General features: G+C 41.0%; 2 protein-coding genes across 2 annotated transcripts in view; one reads left to right on the top strand and one right to left on the bottom strand.

The window, feature by feature from the left end:
• Positions 1–11,489, bottom strand: part of LOC138852330 (uncharacterized) — a 49,854-nt gene extending 38,365 nt beyond the window's left edge. Inside the window, exon 1 of the mRNA XM_070082145.1 lies at positions 11,389–11,489. The gene's annotated coding sequence lies outside the window, so the exon portion shown is untranslated. The remainder of the gene's footprint in view (positions 1–11,388) is intronic.
• The window catches only part of LOC128685349 (pregnancy zone protein-like), a 503,287-nt gene that overhangs the window by 305,614 nt on the left and 177,576 nt on the right, over positions 1–20,097 (top strand). The window contains exon 14 of the mRNA XM_070082129.1: positions 12,550–12,610. Coding sequence (XP_069938230.1) covers positions 12,550–12,610 — 61 coding nt within the window. The remainder of the gene's footprint in view (positions 1–12,549; positions 12,611–20,097) is intronic.

Consider the following 20,097-nt stretch of genomic DNA (forward strand, 5'->3'; position numbering starts at 1 on the left):
CTTCTGTGCCCTTCCCCTATCTTCATGACTTTGCATTTGGCAGGATTAAATTCGAGAAGCCATTTGCTGGACCAGGTGTCCAGTCTGTCCAGGTCTCTTTGAAGTCCTGCCTGGTCCTCATCAGATTTAATTCTCCTCATTAACTTCACATCATCTGCAAACAGGGACACTTCTGAGTCTAACCCTTCCGTCATGTCGTTCACATATACCAAAAATAGCACTGGTCCTAGGACCGACCCCTGTGGGACCCCGCTCGTCACAGGTGCCCACTGTGATACATCATTACGTACCATGACTCGTTGTTGCCTCCCTGTCAGGTATTCTCTGATCCATTGCAGTGCCCTTCCTGTTATATGCGCCTGATGCTCTAGCTTCTGCACTAATCTCTTGTGAGGAACTGTGTCAAAGGCCTTCTTGCAGTCCAAGAAGATGCAATCAACCCACCCCTCTCTCTCTTGTCTTACTTCTGTTATTTTATCATAAAACTCCAGAAGGTTTGTGACACAGGATTTGCCTTCCGTGAATCCGTGCTGGTTGGCATTTATACTCCTGTTCCGTTCCAGGTGCTCCACCACTCTCCTCCTGATAATCTTCTCCATAATTTTGCATACTATACACGTCAATGACACAGGTCTATAGTTTAGTGCCTCTTTTCTGTCTCCTTTTTTGAAAATGGGAACTACATTTGCCGTCTTCCATACCTCAGGTAGTTGCCCAGTTTCCAGGGATGTGTTGAAGATTGTGGTAAGTGGTACGCACAACATATCTGCTCCCTCTCTAAGGACCCACGGGGAGATGTTGTCCGGTCCCATTGCCTTTGAGGTATCGATGTCCCTTAGCAGTTTCTTCACCTCCTCCTCATCTGTATGTATGTCGTCCAACACTTGTTGGTGTATTCCTTGCTGGTGTCCCCATCTGGTCTGTCCCCCCAGAGTCCTTCCTGTCTCTACTGTAAATACTTCCTTAAATCTCGTGTTGAGCTCCTCACATACCTCTTGATCGTTTCTTGTGAGTTCTCCACCTTCTTTCCTCAGCCTTATCACCTGGTCCTTGACTGTTGTCTTCCTCCTAATGTGGCTATACAGCAGTTTCGGGTCAGATTTGACTTTCGATGCTATGTCGTTTTCATACTGTCGCTGGGCCTCCCTCCTTATCTGTGCATACTCGTTTCTGGCTCTTCTACTAATCTCCTTGTTTTCCTGGGTCCTATGCCTCCTGTACCTTTTCCATTCTCTGTTGCACTTAGTTTTTGCCTCCCTACACCTTCGGGTAAACCAAGGACTCGTTTTGGTCTTCCTATTATTTCTGTTTCCCTTGGGAACAAAACTTTCCTCTGCCTCCTTGCACTTTGTTGCCACATATTCCATCATCTCGTTTACTGATTTTCCTACCATTTCTCTGTCCCACTGAACCTCCTGCAGGAAGTTTCTCATACCTGTGTAGTCCCCCCTTTTATAGTTTGGCCTGTCCCCTTCAGTTCCTGTTACCTTCTCCACTTGTAACTCTACTATATAGTCAAAACTCAGAACCACGTGATCGCTAGCTCCAAGGGGCCTCTCGTAAGTGATGTCCTCAATGTCTGAACTGCTCAGGGTGAACACAAGATCCAGTCTTGCTGGCTCATCCTCCCCTCTCTCTCTGGTTGTGTCCCTGACATGTTGATGCATGAGGTTTTCAAGTACCACATCCATCATCTTGGCTCTCCATGTTTCGGGACCCCCATGTGGCTCCAGGTTTTCCCAGTCGATCTCCCTGTGGTTGAAATCGCCCATTACCAGTAACTTTGCTCTGCTCGAGTGAGCTCTTCTTGCCACCTCAGCCAGTGTGTCCACCATCACCCTGTTGTTTTCTTCGTACTCCTCTCTTGGCCTCCTGCAGTTCTGTGGTGGGTTATACATCACTCCAATGACTACTTTATGTTCTCCGGACTGAATTGTACCTACAATGTAGTCTCTTTCTCCAATCATGTCCATGCATATATATATATATATATATATATATATATATATATATATATATATATATATATATATATATATATATTTAACAAGTCGGCCGTCTCCCACCGAGGCAGGGTGACCCAAAAAAGAAAGAAAATCCCCAAAAAGAAAATACTTTCATCATCATTCAACACTTTCACCTCACTCACACATAATCACTGTTTTTGCAGAGGTGCTCAGAACACAACAGTTTAGAAGCATATACGTATAAAGATACACAACATATCCCTCCAAACTGCTAATATCCCAAACCCCTCCTTTAGAGTGCAGGCATTGTACTTCCCATTTCCAGGACTCAAGTCCGGCTATATAAAAATAACCGGTTTCCCTGAATCCCTTCACTAAATATTACCCTGCTCACACTCCAACAGATCGTCAGGTCCCAAATACCATTCGTCTCCATTCACTCCTATCTAACACGCTCACGCACGCTTGCTGGAAGTCCAAGCCCCTCGCCCACAAAACCTCCTTTACCCCCTCCCTCCAACCTTTTCGAGGACGACCCCTACCCCGCCTTCCTTCCCCTACAGATTTATACGCTCTCCATGTCATTCTACTTTGATCCATTCTCTCTAAATGACCAAACCACCTCAACAACCCCTCTTCAGCCCTCTGACTAATACTTTTATTAACTCCACACCTTCTCCTAATTTCCACACTCCGAATTTTCTGCATAATATTTACACCACACATTGCCCTTAGACAGGACATCTCCACTGCCTCCAACCGCCTCCTCGCTGCTGCATTCACAACCCAAGCTTCACACCCATATAAGAGTGTTGGTACTACTATACTTTCATACATTCCCTTCTTTGCCTCCATAGATAACGTTTTTTGTCTCCACATATACCTCAACGCACCACTCACCTTTTTTCCCTCATCAATTCTATGATTAACCTCATCCTTCATAAATCCATCCGCCGACACGTCAACTCCCAAGTATCTGAAAACATTCACTTCTTCCATACTCCTCCTCCCCAATTTGATATCCAATTTTTCTTTATCTAAATCATTTGATACCCTCATCACCTTACTCTTTTCTATGTTCACTTTCAACTTTCTACCTTTACACACACTCCCAAACTCATCCACTAACCTTTGCAATTTTTCTTTAGAATCTCCCATAAGCACAGTATCATCAGCAAAAAGCAACTGTGTCAATTCCCATTTTGTATTTGATTCCCCATAATTTAATCCCACCCCTCTCCCGAACACCCTAGCATTTACTTCTTTTACAACCCCATCTATAAATATATTAAACAACCATGGTGACATTACACATCCCTGTCTAAGACCTACTTTTACCGGGAAGTAGTCTCCCTCTCTTCTACACACCCTAACCTGAGCCTCACTATCCTCATAAAAACTCTTTACAGCATTTAGTAACTTACCACCTATTCCATATACTTGCAACATCTGCCACATTGCTCCCCTATCCACTCTATCATATGCCTTTTCTAAATCCATAAATGCAATAAAAACTTCCCTACCTTTATCTAAATACTGTTCACATATATGCTTCAATGTAAACACTTGATCTACACATCCCCTACCCACTCTGAAACCTCCTTGCTCATCCGCAATCCTACATTCTGTCTTACCTCTAATTCTTTCAATTATAACCCTACCGTACACTTTTCCTGGTATACTCAGTAAACTTATTCCTCTATAATTTTTACAATCTCTTTTGTCCCCCTTCCCTTTATATAAAGGGACTATACATGCTCTCTGCCAATCCCTAGGTACCTTCCCCTCTTTCATACATTTATTAAACAAAAATACCAACCACTCCAACACTATATCCCCCCCTGCTTTTAACATTTCTGTCATGATCCCGTCAGTTCCAGCTGCTTTACCCCCTTTCATTCTACGTAATGCCTCACGCACCTCCCCCACACTCACATCCTGCTCTTCTTCACTCCTAAAAGATGGTATACCTCCCTGGCCAGTGCATGAAATTACCGCCTCCCTTTCTTCGTCGACATTTAAAAGTTCCTCAAAATATTCTCGCCATCTACCCAAAACCTCCATCTCCCCATCTACTAACTCCCCTACTCTGTTTTTAACTGACAAATCCATTCGTTCCCTAGGCTTTCTTAACTTGTTTAACTCACTCCAAATTTTTTTCTTATTTTCATTAAAATTTCTTGACAGTGCCTCTCCCACTCTATCATCTGCTCTCCTTTTGCACTCTCTCACCACTCTCTTCACCTTTCTTTTACTCTCCATATACTCTACTCTTCTTATAACACTTCTGCTTTGTAAAAACCTCTCATAAGCTAACTTTTTCTCTTTTATCACACCCTTTACTTCATCATTCCACCAATCACTCCTCTTTCCTCCTGCACCCACCCTCCTATAACCACAAACTTCTGCCCCACATTCTAATACTGCATTTTTAAAACTATTCCAACCCTCTTCACCCCCCCCCCCCCCCACTACTCATACTTGCACCAGCCCACCTTTCTGCCAATAGTTGCTTATATCTCACCCGAACTTCCTCCTCCCTTAGTTTATACACTTTCACCTCCCTCTTACTTGTTGTTGCCATTTTCCTCTTTTCCCATCTACCTCTTACTCTAACTGTAGCTACAACTAAATAATGATCCGATATATCAGTTGCCCCTCTATAAACGTGTACATCCTGGAGCCTACCCATCAACCTTTTATCCACCAATACATAATCTAACAAACTACTTTCATTACGTGCTATATCATACCTTGTATATTTATTTATCCTCTTTTTCATAAAATATGTATTACTTATTACCAAACCTCTTTCTACACATAGCTCAATTAAAGGCTCCCCATTTTCATTTACCCCTGGCACCCCAAATTTACCTACTACTCCCTCCACAACATTTTTACCCACTTTAGCATTGAAATCCCCAACCACCATTACTCTCACACTTGGTTCAAAACTCCCCACGCATTCACTCAACATTTCCCAAAATCTCTCTCTCTCCTCTACACTTCTCTCTTCTCCAGGTGCATATACGCTTACTATAACCCACTTTTCACATCCAACCTTTATTTTACTCCACATAATCCTTGAATTAATACATTTATAGTCCCTCTTTTCCTGCCATAACTTATCCTTCAACATTATTGCTACTCCTTCTTTAGCTCTAACTCTATTTGAAACCCCTGACCTAATCCCATTTATTCCTCTCCACTGAAACTCTCCCACCCCCTTCAGCTTTGTTTCACTTAAAGCCAGGACATCCAGCTTCTTCTCATTCATAACATCCACAATCATCTCTTTCTTATCATTTGCACAACATCCACGCACATTCAGACTTCCCACTTTGACAATTTTCTTCTTCTTATTCTTTTTAGTAATTATTACAGGAAAAGGGGTTACTAGCCCATTGTTCCCGGCATTTTAGTTGACTTTTACAACACGCATGGCTTACGGAGGAAAGATTCTTATTCCACTTCCCCATGGATATAAAAGGAAAAGTAATAAGACCAAGAACTATTAAGATAAAATCAAAGAAAACTCAGATGAGTGTGTATAAATAAACATGTACATGTATGTGTAGTGTGACCTAAGTGTAAGTAGAAGTAGCAAGACGTACCTGTAATCTTGCATATTTATGAGACAGACAAAAGACACCAGCAATCCTACCATCATGTAAAACAATTACAGGCTTTCGTTTTACACTCACTTGGCAGGACGGTAGTACCTCCCTGGGTGGTTGCTGTCTACCAACCTACTACCTATATTTTTGTACCAAATGAACTTCAGAAAACTTGCTTAACCTTACTACAACAAGTGGAATTTAATTTAGGCTAATCCAACTAAATATATTTCAGATAAGTTTTCGATAATTTAATAATAAAAAAACGCAATGAAATTTTTTTTTTCTTAAGTTCAGAAAACGTTTTGAGAAATTATCTCATTCAGAAGTTTTCATTTGTCTTGTTTGGCAAGAAGAGCATTGTTATTTAACCCAATATTACAAGTTTTACTTATTCGGCACGACATATATAACTCCTGCATTATAAAATACATTCCACTTCTTTTCAAGAGTCTTAACCTGCTAAATATACAAAACTTACTAAACATACAAAACTTACCTACTAAATATACACTTATTATTGTGCCTACTACATACACAGAACACTAATGTAAACCCTCCTCTCAAACTCCTCCTTGATAACTATAACAGAATACGCAACCATAATACGAGACACAGATCACTCTTCGATATTCCCAGTGTTCATCTCTCTTTATTCAAAAATGCTATGCACGTAAAAGGCCCGAAGATCTCTAATTCATTGCCAGAACAAACTAAAGGACCTCTGTCTGCAAATCAGTTGAAGGCCCAAATAAAAAATCACCTCATCACTCAAAATTAACCAGACAAACCATACCTCACCACTACATGTTTCTCAAAATCTACTTATATTGTGCTGATGAATACTCATTTACTTACTACTTTGAAATTATGATGTCTGTTCTTTTCACTGTTTTAAATAGTAGTAGATTGTAATACAGAACATCATAATGTAAATTGTTCCACTCTAATACCAAATTTCATTGTTTTAAATAGTACTAAACTGTAAATACATCACACTGTAAATTGTTTTAAATTGTTGCATTGTAATACTGAAATCCTTGTTAACTAATCCAATAGCGTAAAAAGTCTCTACTACTATTATTATAATCAAGGGGGAAGCGCTAAACCCAGAGGATTATACAGTGCCTGGGGGGGGGATGTGGAAGGCATTCAGGCTTAATTCGGGGAATTGGAGCACAGATCCAATTCCCTAAATCAAGAGCCCCTCACCAACATCAAGGAACCTTCCTTGAGGGGAAGTCTTTACTAGTCTCATCAAAACCATGTAGCATCACCTGATGTAGTATTAAATTCTCCTGTACTCACTAACTCATCTAATGACCATATTGCTTTACTGTTGTTAAGTTAATCTTTAAGTCTGCCCGAAATGCTCAGCATACAGAGGAGCTTTTGGCATGTACACCCAACTATTATATACCTCTGTACAACAACGTAATTTGTCAAAATAAAAACTCTAAATCTAAATCTAATAATGACTCTCTATGCAGAGACGTCTCATCTGGATACGACAGTTTAGATGTCCCTCCAAACTGCCAATAACCCAACCTCCTCTTTTAAATTTCAGACATTGTATTCCCCACTTCTAAGACTCACATCCGGCTAACTTGTTTCCCTGAATCCCTTCATAAAATATTACCCTGATTACATGCGGGTAGCTCGTTAGATCTCAAAAACTATTCGTCTACATTCACTCCTCTCTGACGTGCTCACGAATGTTTGCTGGAAGTCCAAGTCACTAGCCCACAAAATCTTTTTTACCCCCTCCCTCCAACCTTTCCTAAGACTGCCCTTATCCCTCCTTCCTTCCACTACAGGTTTATATGCTTTCCAAGTCATTCTACTTTGTTCCACCCTCTCTAAATGACCAAACCAACTTAACAACCCCTCTTCATCCCTCTGTGTAATACTTAAGAACATAAGAAAGAAGGAACACTGCAACAGGCCTACTGACCCATGCGGAGCAGGTCCATGTGTCCCCCCAGATTAGCCCCCCCCCCCGGATTAGCCCAATGACCCACCCAGTCTGGTCACCTCCACTCAAGGAAGGAGCACGGCACCAGACCCAGCAGCACAAGCTAGTCAGGTCCAACTCACACCCACCCACACCCACTCATGTATTTATCTAACCTATTTTTAAAACTACACAACGTTTTAGCCTCAATAACTGTACTCGGGAGTTTGTTCCACTCATCCACAACTCTATTACCAAACCAGTGCTTTCCTATATCCTTCCTGAATCTGAATTTTTCCAACTTGAAACCATTGCTGCGAGTCCTGTCTTGGCTGGAAATTTTCAGCACGCTATTTACATCCCCTTTATTTATTCCTGTTTTCCATTTATACACCTCGATCATATCCCCCCTAATTCTACGCCTTTCGAGAGAGTGCAGATTCAGGGCCCTCAGTCTATCCTCATAGGGAAGATTTCTGATACATGGGATCATCTTTGTCATCCTCCTCTGTACGTTTTCCAGAGCATTTATATCCATTCTGTAATACGGTGACCAGAACTGAGCAGCATAGTCTAAATGAGGCCTAACCAAGGATATATAGAGTTGAAGAACAACCTGAGGACTTCTATTATTTATACTTCTAGATATGAAGCCAAGAATTCTGTTAGCTTTATTGCGAACACTAATGCACTGTTGTCTTGGTTTTAGATTACTGCTAACCAGAACTCCTAAATCCTTTTCGCAATCAGTAGTATTAAGATCTACATTATTTAGTTTATATGTGGCATGGTTATTTTCCTGTCCAACATTTAGAACTTTGCATTTGTCAATATTAAACTGCATCTGCCACTTCTCCGACCATTGCATCAGTCTATTCAAATCATCCTGGAGTGCTCTAGTGTCCTCATTAGAATGAATTGGACGGCCTATTTTGGTGTCATCAGCAAATTTGCTTATGTCGCTATTTATTCCCTCATCTATGTCGTTTATGTAAATTGTGAACAACAACGGGCCCAACACTGACCCCTGAGGAACACCGCTTGTGACGTGCCCCCATTCTGATTTCTCCCCATTTATGCAAACTCTCTGCTGCCTATTTGTCAGCCATGCCTCTACCCAGGAAAAAATTTCTCCTCCTATTCCGTGTGCCTTAAGTTTCCTCAATAGCCTCTGATGTGGAACTCTATCGAAAGCCTTACTGAAGTCCATATACACAATATCATATTCATTACCATGATCTACCTCCTCAAACACCTTAGTGAAAAAAGTTAGTAAATTCGTAAGACAGGAACGCCCCTTTGTAAAACCGTGTTGAGATTCATTAATCAATCTGTGCCTATCAAGATGGCTACGAATTGCTTCGGCAATTATTGATTCCATAAATTTTCCCACTATGGAGGTAAGGCTTATTGGTCTATAGTTCGAAGCCAAGGACCTGTCACCTGCCTTGTAAATAGGTATTACATTTGCCATTTTCCACTTATCAGGCACTATGCCAGTTTGTAGTGATATGTTAAAAAGATTAGCCAAAGGTATGCTAAGTTCCTCTTTACATTCCTTTAACACCCTTGCAAACAGTTCATCAGGGCCTGGGGATTTGTTAGGTTTTAGTTTCTCTATTTGTCTGAGGACCATGTCACTAGTTACCGCAATCGTACATAGTTTATTATCATCCTGTTCTACATAATCTATTATTTCAGGAATATCGCTAGTATTTTCCTGGGTGAAAACTGAGAGGAAGTAGGTATTGAGAATTTCACACATATCCTTATCACTGTCAGTGATCTGACCAGAGTTACTCTTAAGTGGGCCAATCTTGTCCCTAATCTTACTTCTGTATACCTGAAAGAACCCTTTTGGGTTAGTCTTTGAATCCCTTGCGACCTTAGCCTCATAATCCCTTTTTGCTTTTCTTATTCCTTTCTTTATTTCTCTCTTTAATTGAATATATTGATTTCTTAACTGCCCATCCCCTCTTTTGATACGCCTATATATGCCTCTCTTTTGACCAATGAGATGTTTTAATCTATTGTTCATCCATTTGGGATCATTTTTGTTAGATCTAATTTCCCTACTCGGAACAAAAGTTGTCTGGGCAGCTAGAACTATGCTCTGAAAAACGTCATATTGGCAACCAAGATCACCTACCTGACCCATAGTCAGGACATCCCAATTTAGCCCACCCAGGTAATTTTTCAGTCCCATGAAGTCGGCCAAGCGAAAATCTGGGACAGAGATTTGATTGCAGTTATCTGGGTAATTCCATGATATATTGAAACTAAGTGATTTGTGATCACTTTCCCCAAGCTCATCATTAACCTCAAGATTATTAATTAGTGAATCTTTGTTGGCAAGAACCAAGTCAAGCAGATTGTTTCCTCTAGTTGGTTCTGTCACAACCTGTTCTAAAAAGCAATCCTGAACCGTATCAAGAAAGTCACTAGACTCAAGATTTCCTGTCATATTGTTCCAATCAATTTGTCTAAAGTTAAAATCTCCCATTATCACAACATTTTCATATCTAGATGCCTTATGAATTTCGTCCCATAACAGCTTACTGCACTCCCTATCAAGGTTTGGGGGCCTATAAATCACACCCAAAATTAATTTGTCACGTCCCTCGAGAAACTGTAGCCAAACAGATTCTGTGTTCGATGTTTCTAATCTTATATCATGTCTAAGACAACAATTTAAATTTTCTCTGACATACATCGCCACTCCACCACCCTTCCTGTTGACCCTATCAGTGTGGAATAGTTTATAACCCTGTATGTTGCATTCAGAAGGCATTTCTCTATCTTTCAGGTTGAACCAGATCCCATATGATTAATGGTTGTCTGTAAGTCTAGGGATAAGCCCCGCCTTCTGTTTTATGATGCCAAATAGTCAGTTATTATATTAGAAAGAATAATGCAAGAAATAATTCAAGAAAAAGCGATAAAAAACAAGGAAAAATTTCCAAAATATATATGGGCTGTGAGCAGACTCGCTACCAATATCACCGTCACCATACCAGATATAAATGACTATAATTTCTTGTAGAATCGTCGTAGAACATTCATTCTGGTACCATTGTGTTGCCAAAGAGTTAAGCTATTTTTCGGTATATATAACTCAACTTTCATAATTTTTCGATTTTTGGTTGAGCGCGCGCGGAAATGCCCTCTACTATCTCTCTTTGTTTGTTGATCAATTGATTTGCCATTACCAGCAACTTTATTTTGAATATTGTCTTTTAAACATATCCCTGAGGTATCCTGGTAATAACTGCTGTTTTTAAACCCTAATGCTGCAGCCTGATTGTTTCCCACAAACACCCATACCTCTATAATCTATCAGTTTAAATTCCTAGACAAGTCATCAATTACCCTCTCAGTTGAATTGGCTAATGCAACCACTCCATCCCCAGAGAGATGAACCCCATCCCTTGCATACATATCACGTTTGCCAAAGAATAGGTCCCAGTTATCAATGAATGAGATTGCAAGTTCCTTGCAGTACCTATCTAGCCAGCAATTTATGACAATTGCCCTAGATATCCATTCATTGCCCACTACCTTTCTAGGCAAGATGCTACATATGATTGGGATCCCTCCCTTAGACCTAACTACTTCTATGGCTGACCTGTACTTATCCAGCAGCTCCTCTCTCCTGCCCTTCCCAATGTCGTAACGCCCAGCACTAAGACAGATAATGGGTTTGTTCCCATTACCTGCCATAATATTATCCAACCTGCTATGTCACCAGCTCCAGGAAGACACACTCTCTGTCTGACCTTTCTGTCTCTGTTACAAAATGCACGGTCCATATATCTTACGTGAGAATCGCCTGCTATTAAAATATTCTCACCTTGATTAGCAGGGGAATCAGTGGTGCTTCCAACCTCACTAACCACTGAAGTACACTCGTCTTGGAGAACAGAGAATCGATTTCCTACCTTCACATCTTCTCTATTAACTCTCCTCATCTTCCTTCTTCCTGAACTGTGAACCACTTGCCACTGAAAGCGGCTGCCACTATCACTGATTATGACCATTGCTTCCTTACCAGCTAAATCCTTCTCACACTCACTCCCAAACTCATCTATGCGAAGGTTCAGCCTCCTATTTTCCTCCTGAAGAAGTAGAATCTCCTTCTTCAACTCTTGAACCTGAAATTCTAAAACACTACAAGCCATAAAGCTATTTACAGCATTTAGTAACTTACTACCTATTCTATACACTTGCAACATCTGCCACCCTATCATTTGCCTCTTTTAAATCCATAAATGCAATGAAGACATGCCTACCTTTATCTAAATACTGCTCACACATTTGCTTCAGTGCAAACACTTAATCTACACATCCCCTACCCATTCTAAAGCCTCCTTCTTCATCTGCAATCCAACTCTCTGTCTTACCTCTAACTCTTTCAATAATAAATCTACCATACACTTTGCGGCGTTTCACTAATACGGACATTTCAAATTATGATAAAAAATCGTTATACAGCTCCCATCCCCCACCTGACTCGCTTATACAAATACAAATACAAAATTTATTTCTTTGCAAAGCTTACAGTGTGTGTGATTACATTTCATAATTTGATTGGTACTAAGAAAGCCACTATCATGCTGGGGCATTTCGGGCAGACTTAACCTAATAATTAAGAATAAGAATAAAAGCTAACTTTTAAGATTAATAAGGCAAGATCAGTTCAGAATTTTTGCATAAATGATCATTAGATGAGTTTACAGTGAATGCTAAGTTACTGAATATTCTGCTTGGCAGACATACTTATCTAAGGTCTGGCTGTGTAGAATAATTACATAACAAGCATTAAAGTAATTGATAATGTATCGGTATAAGTAATGCGTAAAAGAGATAATGGTCATCTCCTCTCCTCTTTAATAATTGAACGTTTGTACATTATCTGGTTATTTATAATTCTCTTTTTATTTTTATGTGTTAATCAAAGTTCCAAGTATATACTTGTCATTTAACATTTTAATACTATTACTAATTGTTTCAGAACTCAGGCTTGTACGTCTTCACTGACCTCACCGTCGAGACCAGACCTTGTGAAGAAAGAGGTATTATAAACTATTTGTATTTTACTCACCAATATTTTTTGTGTACATCCGTCCATACTCATCAGTTTAATTATCCTGAAATTTTTGCATTACATTTGTAATTTCTTCTGATGTAATTGGTCACATTCTCCAGTTTCGGGATAACAATTCACACACATTTCTTTGTTTGCTTCTGCGGACGACAAACAAAAATAGCACTGCAAGGATAGCTGATTCACATTACTGTAAAATCCAATTAAATTGCATCAAAATACTCATTGCTGTGCAAAATGGGAGTGTTTATCATCACATGGTTATTATTTTTTTGTCACGAATCTTACAAATTATTAAAAACAGAGCAGCCTCTAAATACAGCACTACCACATATTCACTCTAAAAAATTCTAGCGTTATAGGTGTTCGCTTCCATTCATTTCATTATATGAAGACCTGGTAATGTATAAGGTTCCTTGTTTATTATTTATTATTGTTTATTGTTCCTTGAAAGGATTAGAAGGAGAGGAGGATTGCAGATGAATAAGGAGGCTTTAGGACGGATACTGGATGTGTAAGCGAAATGTTTACGTTGAAGGATGTAAATAAACAGTATTTTGATAAGGGAAAGGAAGTTTTCGTTGCCTTTATTAGATTTGGAATAGGCATATGATAGAGTAACTAGGGGAGCAATATGGAATAGATCGTAAGTTACTGAAAGCAGTTAAGAGTTTTAATGAAGGTCGTGAAGCTCACGTAAGGGTACATAGAAGAGTGAAATTTTCCAGTAAAAGTTGGAATACACAGTGATGCGTGATGTCACCATTGTTGTTTAATATATTTATACTTGGTGTTGTAAGAGAAGTGAACGCTGGAGTGTTAGGTAGAGGTGTGGGATTGCCTCAGTTGCTTTTTTCTACGGCACTGCTTTAACGAAATTCTGAAGATGCAATGGTTGGTAGACGAATTTGGGAGGGTATGTAAAAGAGGAAAATTGAGAGTAAACATAGGAAAGAGCAATATGATAAGAGTAACAAAAAATTTAGGTAATGAAGAATTGGATATCAGATTGGAAAGAGGAAGTATAGACGAAGTGAATTGTTCAGATATTTTTGGGAGTGAACTTGTCGGTAGATGAGTCTATGAAAGATGAGGTCAGTAACAGAACTGACATGTCGGTAGATGAGTCTATGAAAGATGAGGTCAATAATAGAACTGACATGTCGGTAGATGAGTCTATGAAAGAAGAGGTCAATAATAGAACTGACATGTCGGTAGATGAGTCTATGAAAGATGAGGTCAGTAATAGAACTGACATGTCAGTAGATGGGTCTATGAAAGATGAAGTCAATAATAGAACTGACATGTCGGTAGATGGGTATATGAAAGATGAGGTCAGTAATAGAACTGACATGTCGGTAGATGGGTATATGAAAGATGAGGTCAGTAATAGAACTGACATGTCGGTAGATGAGTCTATGAAAGATGAGGTCAATAATGGAACTGACATGTCGGTAGATGAGTCTATGAAAGATGAGGTCAATAATAGAACTGACATGTCGGTAGATGAGTCTATGAAAGATGAGGCCAATAATAGAACTGACATGTCGGTAGATGAGTCTATGAAAGATGAGGTCAATAATAGAACTGACATGTCGGTAGATGAGTCTATGAAAGATGAGGTCAATAACAGAACTGACATGTCGGTAGATGAGTCTATGAAAGATGAGGTCAATAATAGAACTGACATGTCGGTAGATGAGTCTATGAAAGATGAGGTCAGTAACAGAACTGACATGTCGGTAGATGAGTCTATGAAAATGAGGTCAATAATAGAACTGACATGTCGGTAGATGAGTCTATGAAAGATGAGGTCAATAATAGAACTGACATGTCGGTAGATGAGTCTATGAAAGATGAGGTCAATAATAGAACTGACATGTCGGTAGATGAGTCTATGAAAGATGAGGTCAATAATAGAACTGACATGTCGGTAGATGAGTCTGTGAAAGATGAGGTCAGTAACAGAACTGACATGTCGGTAGATGAGTCTATGAAAGATGAGGTCAATAATAGAACTGACATGTCGGTAGATGAGTCTATGAAAGATGAGGCCAATAATAGAACTGACATGTCGGTAGATGAGTCTATGAAAGATGAGGTCAATAATAGAACTGACAAGTCGGTAGATGAGTCTATGAAAGATGAGGCCAATAATAGAACTGACATGTCGGTAGATGAGTCTATGAAAGATGAGGCCAATAATAGAACTAACGTGTCGGAGACATGGAACTTTATCCACATAGAGGAAAGAAAAGAATGCATGAAAGTATAGGGGTGTCAATGCTCTTATATTGGTTTGATGCCTGGGATGTGAATGCTGAAGCAAGGAGAAGGCTGGAGGCAATGATGTGTCTGAGGGCAATGTTTAATGCGAATATTATACAGGGAATTCATAGCATGGAGAATTCAAGGTGCAATGGTACGAAAGGGGTTGAAGAGAGGGATATTGAGATGGTGTTTTACATATATAGAGGATGGACCCAATATAATGGCTTGGAGGGAGTATAAATCTGTGATGGAAAGAAAGTAGTGTAGGGGTCCCCCCTAGAAAATGTTGAAGTGTGGGTAAAGAAGGTTTTGTGGGTGGGGGCTTAGACATGTATGTTAGATTGAAGTGAGTGGAGCCAAGTTGTTTTTATGATTTAATGTGCTGTTGAAGTATGAGAAGGTTATATTTATAATGAGATTCTGGGAAACCGGTTCACTGGCCTTGAGTGTGGACGTGTGGATATTTTATTTTCAGTTTTGTACCATAGTATCGGCGCTCCTTAGGGAGAATAATTTTTTTTTTGTCTTCATTTTTCGTCTGATTTTGCTTTATTTTTCTATGAACAAGTGTCCATGTCGTATGATTATATAAAAGTTTCAATAAGATCGGCACTACCATCAGTTTGTATGGAACTCCCTACTGATAAAACAAAGCTAAGCCGATTTTATTATGAAAATGAATAATGTATTATATGGAAAATTTTATAGGGGCTTACTTTTATGTACCTCAACATTATCTGCTTACAAGTAATCTCATTGGGAGACAAAAGCCATATGGTTTACCGTAGTCACCCCGTGTAGACATGTGAGAAAACTTAACCACCCCTGGTCAGGGCAGGTGGTCCCTTCGACCTCATAATCTTATCCATATCTATCCGAGACCAGTATAAATTGGATAGCACCCACAAGTACAGCGCTACTAATTAATTGTGTACTGTACAGATTATATTAGTTTAACTGAATGAAGGGGGGGGGTAGGTTACACATGGATTTATCCATCAAAGAAAAACACTTGTATATAATCCGACCACTTACCAGATATTCTCTGGTCACTTGATGTATCTGGATCACCCATAACCTATCCAATTACAACATACCTAACTGGCCAGTCTCAGTCTGCTATAACTAGAAGGGTTACTTAACTGTGGGTGATTGATGCTCCTTATTTCCTCCATTCACCATCTCATTTCGATGTCCTGCTACACCGACACGGTTCTTATTCCAGCAGGACGAGGTATTCGTTGGTTTGTCTCGGTTTACAAGTCGTGACTCCATAAAAACTTCACTATCCTCGGGACAGGAACCACCAGGCCTAACGTGTTCACTCAAAGCAAGGCGACTTATTTCACTTCACGCATTCTCTTAACTTAGTGTTATTATCACTGATTACATTACAATTCACAAGACGATTTAATATATCATAATTATTATGCACATTAGAGGTCACTCCTTTAAGATCTGAGACCGATGAGTGATGATTAAATCATGGGTATTTTCCCCTGGACACACTCCATTGCGTCACACCAGTCACCACCGGTCCTACCATTATTCACAAATTTTACCACTTTATTACGGTGGTCCCGTAAATCCCGTTCCCTCACTCTTCACCAGGAACAGTTACAACACTTCCTATTATGAAGTGAGGCCTATATTAATCCTTAGACCGCCGGGAATGCCAATTTCCTGGTCCCATGCTTTCCCAGCCTCTTAACTCCATTCAAACACTCACGCTCCTCCCGTCTTGACCTCTCCCCTCCATCAGCGCAGGCGCAGAGCTTCCCTGTTGGTTCTAGTCCATTTTCAAATACATTTCCTGACCCACATCAGCACATTAAACACCTATTAGGCACTATAGCTTCGGAAATTAAATAATTTCCACATATTATACCTTATTTTCATCTCTTAAAATGGTGAATCCAAAATAAAAAAGTCGGTAAGTTTTTGAATTTTAGAAAAACATCTGCCATTTCCCCTCCCACAAATGAAAAAAAAAGTGCCATTGTGCAAATATTTTCACCTGGGTAACCTAAGAAAGGCAGTGCATCATTGAGGGACTGTCTTATTTACATTATGGTTCAGTCAACTAACACCCATGTTCCTACTTGTTTGTTAGGTGAACAGGACAACAAATGTAAGGAAACACGTCAAATGTTTTCACCCTTGCTGGAGATCGAACCTTTGGCATTCAGCATGTGAAACGAGAACATTGCCTACCAAGCCACTGGCCAACCTCAGGCCATGGACCTCAATAACTTAATTAATTCTGAGTTATCGAGGAAAACGTGCCAAGTATATTACTTGGGAGCAATTTTCTTTTTATGGGCTTATGGGGGCAGAAATCTCGCTATTATGAGTCTTGAGTTACGACAAGAATCTTCTTTTACGGTAACCCCTTTGATACACCCGTTTTCTCTAGTGTTAGTAGACCAGGGAGTGTATAACATTATAAAATTGAGCGTACACTGCCATACAAGGTTTTGTATGATTGTCTGAGACGGCTCCTACCTGGAGCGTATTCTGGGGATCAACGCCCCCGTGACCCGCTCCACTACCAGGCCTTCCGATGGATCATGGCCTGATCAACCAGGCTGTTACTGCTGGCCGCACGTAGTCCAACATATGAACCTCAGTCCAGCTGATCTGACATAGACTTTATGGATATATCCAGTTCCTTCTTGAAGGCACCCATGGGTCTACTGGTAATTCTTCTTATGCCTTGTGTGAGGCTACGGAACAGTCTTGGGCCCCAGGCACTAATTGTGTTTTCTCTTAGTGTACCAATGGCACCCTTACTTTTCACTTGGGGTATTTTGAACCGTTAGTTAGTTTAATATGTTTATTGGGCACCCCATACCCATCCTGTGGGCGGTAGTCAAAAGATTACAGAGGTACATAATGGATCCAGGGACTGGGCCTCAAAGTTTTGATGGCTGAGCAAGTTACAGCATACACACACACACACACACACACACCCGACCTGACCAGAAGCTGTTATACAGCCACATCAGGAAGAAAACAACCGTCAAGGACCAGGTAATCAGGCTAAGGAAGGAAGGAGGAGAGACAACAAGAAATGACCGTGAAGTATGTGAGGAACTCAACAAGAGATTCAAAGAAGTGTTCACAGAGGAGACAGAAGGGACTCCAGAAAGACGGAGAGGTGGGGCACACCACCAAGTGCTGGACACAGTGCACACAACCGAGGAAGAAGTGAAGAGGCTTCTGAGTGAGCTAGATACCTCAAAGGCAATGGGGCCAGATAACATCTCCCCATGGGTATTGAGAGAGGGAGCAGAGGCGCTATGTGTACCCCTAACAACAATATTCAATACATCTATCGAAACAGGGAGATTGCCTGAGGCATGGAAGACAGCAAATGTAGTCCCAATCTTTAAAAAAGGAGACAGACATGAAGCATTAAACTACAGACCAGTGTCACTGACATGTATAGTATGCAAAATCATGGAGAAGATTATCAGGAGAAGAGTGGTGGAACACCTAGAAAGGAATGATCTCATCAACAGCAGCCAACATGGTTTCAGGGACGGGAAATCCTGTGTCACAAACCTACTGGAGTTCTATGACATGGTGACAGCAGTAAGACAAGAGAGAGAGGGGTGGGTGGATTGCATTTTCTTGGACTGCAAGAAGGCGTTTGACACAGTTCCACACAAGAGATTAGTGCAAAAACTGGAGGACCAAGCAGGGATAACAGGGAAGGCACTACAATGGATCAGGGAATACTTGTCAGGAAGACAGCAGCGAGTCATGGTACGTGGCGAGGTGTCAGAGTGGGCACCTGTGACCAGCGGGGTCCCACAGGGGTCAGTCCTAGGACCAGTGCTGTTTCTGGTATTTGTGAACGACATGACGGAAGGAATAGACTCTGAGGTGTCCCTGTTTGCAGATGACGTGAAGTTGATGAGAAGAATTCACTCGATCGAAGACCAGGCAGAACTACAAAGGGATCTGGACAGGCTGCAGACCTGGTCCAGCAATTGGCTCCTGGAGTTCAATCCCACCAAGTGCAAAGTCATGAAGATTGGGGAAGGGCAAAGAAGACCGCAGACGGAGTACAGTCTAGGGGGCCAGAGACTACAAACCTCACTCAAGGAAAAAGATCTTGGGGTGAGTATAACACCAGGCACATCTCCTGAAGCGCACATCAACCAAATAACTGCTGCAGCATATGGGCGCCTGGCAAACCTCAGAACAGCATTCCGACATCTTAATAAGGAATCGTTCAGGACCCTGTACACCGTGTACGTTAGGCCCATATTGGAGTATGCGGCACCAGTTTGGAACCCACACCTAGCCAAGCACGTAAAGAAACTAGAGAAAGTGCAAAGGTTTGCAACAAGACTAGTCCCAGAGCTAAGAGGTATGTCCTACGAGGAGAGGTTAAGGGAAATCAACCTGACGACACTGGAGGACAGGAGAGATAGGGGGGACATGATAACGACATACAAAATACTGAGAGGAATTGACAAGGTGGACAAAGACAGGATGTTCCAGAGATTGGACACAGTAACAAGGGGACACAGTTGGAAGCTGAAGACACAGATGAATCACAGGGATGTTAGGAAGTATTTCTTCAGCCACAGAGTAGTCAGTAAGTGGAATAGTTTGGGAAGCGATGTAGTGGAGGCAGGATCCATACATAGCTTTAAGCAGAGGTATGATAAAGCTCACGGCTCAGGGAGAGTGACCTAGTAGCGATCAGTGAAGAGGCGGGGCCAGGAGCTCGGACTCGACCCCTGCAACCTCAACTAGGTGAGTACAACTAGGTGAGTACACACACACACACACACACACACACACACACACACACACACACACACACACACACACACACACACACACACACACACACACACACACACACACACACACACATACACACACGCACACACACACACACACACACACACACACACACACACACACACACACACACACACACACACACACACACACACACACACACACACACACACACACACACACACACACACTCACACACACACACACACACACACACACACACACACACACACACACACACACACACGAAAGGACACACAGGAAACAAAAAGGAGAGCAGAATAACCCAGGATCAAATGGAAGGACAAGCGCACCCCCCAGAAACACCTGCAGAAGGACTCCAGCCACGACACCCCCAAG

This window comes from Cherax quadricarinatus, chromosome 1 (genome assembly GCF_038502225.1).
Source record: "Cherax quadricarinatus isolate ZL_2023a chromosome 1, ASM3850222v1, whole genome shotgun sequence".
Lineage (NCBI taxonomy): Eukaryota > Metazoa > Arthropoda > Malacostraca > Decapoda > Parastacidae > Cherax > Cherax quadricarinatus.